The 5,906-nt window shown below is 38.6% G+C and overlaps 1 protein-coding gene and 1 pseudogene across 1 annotated transcript in view; one reads left to right on the plus strand and one right to left on the minus strand.

Moving 5' to 3' along the window:
- Window positions 1–3,291: 3,291 nt before the first annotated feature.
- The window catches only part of LOC100949268 (C-type lectin domain family 6 member A-like), a 26,615-nt gene continuing 24,000 nt past the window's right edge, over window positions 3,292–5,906 (plus strand). The window contains exon 1 of the mRNA XM_023517123.1: window positions 3,292–3,322. Coding sequence (XP_023372891.1) covers window positions 3,292–3,322 — 31 coding nt within the window. The remainder of the gene's footprint in view (window positions 3,323–5,906) is intronic.
- LOC105887668 overlaps window positions 5,759–5,906 on the minus strand; it is a 3,482-nt pseudogene continuing 3,334 nt past the window's right edge.

Below are 5,906 nucleotides of genomic sequence, written 5' to 3' on the forward strand. Positions count from 1 at the left end.
TATACTAGGAATATTTTATTCAAACTTTTGTGTCTAAGTATCTCCTAGAGGCAGTGTTTTTGCCATCAACAGTTGATTTAATTGTTTTTATCTAAATTTGTAAACAAGAGCATCAAATTCTATCTACTTAGTTCAATTATGGACACTAATTTTCAAAAGAACAACCCAGTGCTGCTTTTTGGAAAAGGATTTTGTTCAAATTGCTAATTTACCTTTCATGTCTCCTTTGTCTCTGTGTACTATGTATGCTTTTATTTTCAATTCCTATTCATTATTATCTACTCTGTTGCTTGTTTTACACAGGCTCAAATAACTTATAAATCTGCAAATCTGACCTAGGTTTACCCACAATTCTGCTTTTGCTCTCATTTTCCATTCCCCCTACTGATTTTTATTTTGTTTTATATTCTATTTTATTTGGTGTATCTCTTCTTTTAATCTTTGCTCCTACCATCTCAGCAAACTTTATTCAAAGGCATTGCCACTATCATCTAGAAACTCACACAGCACAAAAGACAATGGAGCACAGAGTTGCTAAGGGTCAAGACCAGAAAGAAATTAGGGGATCATCAACAGGAGATGGTCAAGGAAACACAGAGATCTTTACATTGCTCTGCCCCCTCTGAAGCTAAGAGGAACATTCCCTTCCACGGACCATTGAGTGACTCAATTGTTGGGTTTGTTTCCTTATCTCTGAGGGGAACTGGAAACAGAGGGTACAATTTTAAACCACTTCTTTTCCTTTCTCCACATATGATCAATTGCATCTTAAATCAACCTTGGCCGAAATTTCTGGGTCCTAATCCTATTTCTCAATGTCTATTTCATCATTAACTATAGCTGTAAGTATCCTATCACTTAAAAAACCTGTTTCAGTTCAACTCTGTTGTTGGGGTTTTTATGGAGGCTCTATTACATAGGTATGTCTGATTAAATCATTGGCCACTGGTGACTGAATGCAATCTCCAGTCAGGTCTTCTTCCTGGAGTGGTGGCACTGAAAGTTCCAACCCTCTCTTTACATGGTTGGCCCTCCTGGCAACTAGCTCCATGCTGAATATCTATCTAGTGGACCATCAAGGATCACCTTATCAGTACACAGTATAAACACTTATACTGAAGAAGCTGAGGAAACATTAATATAGAAAGTTTATTTGGGCCAAGATTGAGCGTAGCTGCCCCCACACTTCCAAGTTGCCTTGGAAAGTGCTCTGGAGAGCAAAGGAGAGGCTCGAATTTTAGAAAAAAGGACAAATCCGGCCAAGCCCAATGGCTCATGCCTATAATTCTAGCACTCCAGGAGGCTGAGGTGGGTGAATTGCTGGAGCTGGGGAGTTCGAGGCCAGCCTGAGCAGGAGCTAGACCCTGTCTCTAACAGCCAGGTGTTGTGGTGCCTGTAGTCCCAACTATTTGGGAGGCTGAGGCAAGAGAATCACTTGAGCCCAAGAGTTGAGATTTCTGTGAGCTGTGACACCACAGCAATCTATCCAGGGTGACAGAATGAGACTCTGTCTCAAAACAACAACGATGACAACAACAAAATAGGCAAATCGGGAGAGGGGACAATTACAAAAGTTGTCTGTCAGGAATTCTCATTGGTGTACACAAATAATATTGGTTAGTGATTGGCTATAAATTGTTGAACTACAGAGTGTGTGACATTTAATGGCTACTTAGCATCAGTTAGTCTAGGGCCTGCATAACAAATGGCTTCAAGGGGTAATGATTTAGCTCAAGGGATAAGATATGACTCCTGTTACATTTTATTTTTTTAACTTTTTTTGGAGACAGAGTCTCACTTTGTCACCTTGGTAGAGTGCCATGGTGTCATACCTCACAAAGATAAAGGGCAGAAAGATTATTTAAAGAAAATTACCAAAACCTTCCCTAATCTGGAGAAAGAACTAGACATCCAGATTCAAGAAGCTCAAAAGTCCCCAGAAAGTTTGAACATAAAGAGGTCTACAATCAGACACATTATAATCAAACTGTCAAAATCAAATAAAAACAATTTTTTTTTGAGACAAAGTTTTACTGTCACCCTTGGTAGAGTGCCATGATGTCATAGCTCCCAGCAACCTCAAACTCTTGGGCTCAAGTGATCCTCTTGCCTCAGCCTCCCAAGTAGTTAGAACTATAGGTGCTCACCACAACAGCTGGCTATTTTTAGTGAGACCTGGTCTCACTCTGGCTCAGGCTAGTCTCAAACTCCTGAGCTCAAGCAATCCACCCGCCTCAGCCCCCTAGAATGCTAGGATTACAGGTATGAACCACTGCATGCAGCCTTCTGTTACATTTTAAAGGGGCTCATATTTCTCAGATAGGAAAATTTTTTTCTCATCACTATATAAGATTTATAGCTCCTTGATAAAAATATATAAGCAAGATCTCTGAACCACTGCCTTGAGAGACAGATACTTTTGAACTGAGGCCTCTCTGGAGTGAAGGGCACAGGATGTATTAATACACTTCTGCTTGTTTTTCTCTTGTTAATCTGACTTTTGTTTTCAGGAAAGCGTCTCAACTAAGAATCTATGAGGAAAAGAAAACTAATTATATTTTCTCCCTTAAAGCACTGGATTTATGAACTGTGCTTTTGATTTCACATCACTTCAGGCTCCCCTTGACCTAGTCCAGGAGATTATAAAATATGACTAACCTCTGACCAATATTAGTTTTGATGCAACAAGAACATCTCCTCGATTTTGAAGATAGATTCTAGAATGTTCCGTTTTACAGTACCATTCCTGAACAATGTCCATGGGTTTTATGTTATTTGCTATATTACCCTTAATATTTAAGTTATATTCATTCAACTAGACTTTTGCTTACTTCCTCAGACACTGATTAACAGATGTATTATGGCTTGCATAAAATAAGTAACTAATATAAAGGTTGGTTAAGGAGCACTTAATTTAATTACACATTTAATTTAATTATGGCTCAAATAAAATTCATTAGTTTTCTATTTTGCCTGCTAGAATGAATAGGAATCAGAGACATTTTATTTTAGAAACTGAAGAAAAGATCTGAAGATTCTTGTCAAAGTTCTCTTGCACTTGATTTCCAGATATTTCTCAATTCCTCTTTTACTTTCTTTTATGGCTTTAAATCATTGGAAACTTTAGTTGAAACTGTGACTTCCTCTTCTGAAGTATACTTAATATTGGGAATCTTTTAGTCTTATCAGAGTGTGTAGTAGCAACATGTCTCCAAGATCTGGTCTCTTTGAATGAAGCCACGTCTCTGGGTAACAGCTTCCCGGACCTTCTGAACACAGGGAGCCCACACGATGATGCAAGAAGGACAACCTCAAGGTAGAGGTGAGCATTTCTTTACAGAATATCACAAAGAAAGGTAGAAATGTATGATGAGATGATAAGAGTCATCCAGAGATAAGAGGTAGACAATGAACAGATTGAAGGGCTAATGACTGGACCAGTATATTAGACTTAGGAAATAAAGAGTAATGCCTTAGAGACAGAAACAAACACACATTTTTTTGGGGGGGTGGGTGGGAGGTTTATAGCAGATTTTATCAAAAGTTTAGGGAAACTGGCGACTTACACAGTAGAATGCAAATGGTTAAAAAATCGATTATTAGGCTCAGCGCCTGTGGCTCAAGTGGCTAAGGTGCCAGCCACATACACCTAAGGTGGTGGGTTCGAATCTAGCCCAGGCCCGCCAAGCAACAATGATGGCTGCAACCAAAAAATAGCCAGGCGTTGTGGCGGGCGCCTGTGGTCCCAGCTACTTGGGAGGCAGAAGCAGGAGACTTGCTTGAGGCCAGGCGTTGGAGGTTGCTGTGAGCTGTGATGCCACAGCACTCTATCCAGGAGGACAGCTTGAGGCTCTGTCTCAAAAAAAAAAAATCAATTATTAGATACCATTGTTCTTAAAAATCCTCCGATTATTTTTGAAATTCAAACAGCAGTATTTTTTCAAATTGCCATGGCTTACTTTTTGTACTCTTTCTTTATTCTTTTAGAAGAAAAAAATCTCCCTATTCTTATGCATGAAAATTTGACTTTAGCCTCAACCCTTTGAATATCCATGAATGGTATTCTTTAATTTTTATTAAAAATAATATTATAGATATATAATAGTCATTCATATTTATGGGATATATGTGATATTTTGATACAAGCATAAAATGTGAAATGATCATAATTGGGTAATTGAGGTATCCATCACCTCAAATATTTATCATTTCTTTGTGTTGGGAGCATTCCAAATCTACTCTTCCAGTTATTTTGAAATATATAATAAATTATTGTTAACTGTAGTTGTCCTATTGTGCCTTTAAACACTAGATCTTCTTCTTTCTAATTGCATTTTTGTACTCATTAACCAACCCTACTTTTTGAAAACTTTCAGGTTAATATGAGAGTATATACAATTAGTTTATGTAGTTTGGCTTTTAAGGTTAAATTCTGAGTATAGTCGTGTCTCTTACCCAGGGAGTGTGCCATAGACCTGTGCAAAGTACCTGTTGGGTGGCAACTTATCCACCATCTTCCCTCCTTCCTGCTACATTAATTAATTAATTAATTATTTTCAAGATGGAAATCCATTTTTATTTTTACGTATTTATTTATTTTTGAAACACAGTCTCAATCTGTCGCCCTGGTAGAGTGCTGGGGCATCACAGCTCACAGCAACTTCAAACTCTTTTGCTTAAGCTATTCTCTTGCCTCAGCCTCCCAGGTGGCTGGGACTATAGGTACCCACCACAATGCCCAGCTATTTTTTTTCTTTCTTTGTTCTCTTGTCGTTGTTGTTTTAGCTGGCCTGGGCTAGGTTTGAACCCATCAGCTTCAGTGTATGTGGCCGGTGCCCTAGCTGCTGAGTTACAGGTGCCGAGCTGGAAACCCATTTTTAAAATATTTTTATTTAAAAAATAAGCGTGTGTCTGGGAAGCCGAGGTAGGTGGATGACTTGAGCTGCTTTGAGACCAGCTTGAGCAAGAGCAAGACCCATCTGTAAAAGTTGCTAGGCATTGTGGCAGGTGCCTATAGTCCCAGCTACTCAGGAAGTTGAGGCAAGGGGATTGTTTTCAGCCCAAGAATTTGTGGTTGCTGTGAACTATGATGCCATGGCACTTTGCCAAGGGTGACCAAGTGACACTCTGTCTGCGTGGGGGGGAAAAAGCATGTGTTCAGCTACACTCCCTCTGCCCCTCTGGCAGTGAACATATTTCTGTTATTTTAATTTGGGAAGAATATACTGTTTCTGATGGTATGAAATACACAATATTTTTTGGAATGGAAAAATTTTAATTTTTTTTTAATCACAGCACAGAATTGTAAGCACTATGAATGAGAGATTAAGGTCATTAAGTGCACAACACTAACTACTGTCCAGCTAATGACATTGTTTCTTCAGTAGTTCTCCCAACAAAAACTCTTGACTTGAATATTCAGCAGAATAATCTCTGCATATACTTTATATGCATAAGAGCTTTTATTTACATAATTCTTTAGATTTTACTCTTCCTAATTTTATTCTGAAACTCAGTTTTACCCCAAACAATAATTACCATATTAACTTTGTAATGGACAGTTCTAGCAGCCCTACACCATCAGGCTCTATCCACCTAGAAACTGAGGGAAAACAGGGTTGGTCATACCAATTGAAAAACAAATCTGTCTCACACAATTTGCCAGTGTGTAGATTCAGTTTAAATTCTGGCAATGAAGTATATGGATATGTAGCTATATATTTCAGTTTGATTTTGAAAAGTAGTCAAAGGGAGTTCTTCACAGCTTTGCTTGGCCTGGCTGAAGCTGAAGATTTTGCAACTTCATAGCCAGACCCATATTGCCAGTGATTTTCAGTTTTTGAAGGAAGGCTGGCTGAAGATTCATTTTACCAGTCATTAAAGCCAGCAAGTCAGAGTCAGCCATC

Source organism: Otolemur garnettii, unplaced genomic scaffold (genome assembly GCF_000181295.1).
Source record: "Otolemur garnettii isolate 467f Iridium unplaced genomic scaffold, OtoGar3 scaffold00104, whole genome shotgun sequence".
NCBI classification, from domain to species: domain Eukaryota; kingdom Metazoa; phylum Chordata; class Mammalia; order Primates; family Galagidae; genus Otolemur; species Otolemur garnettii.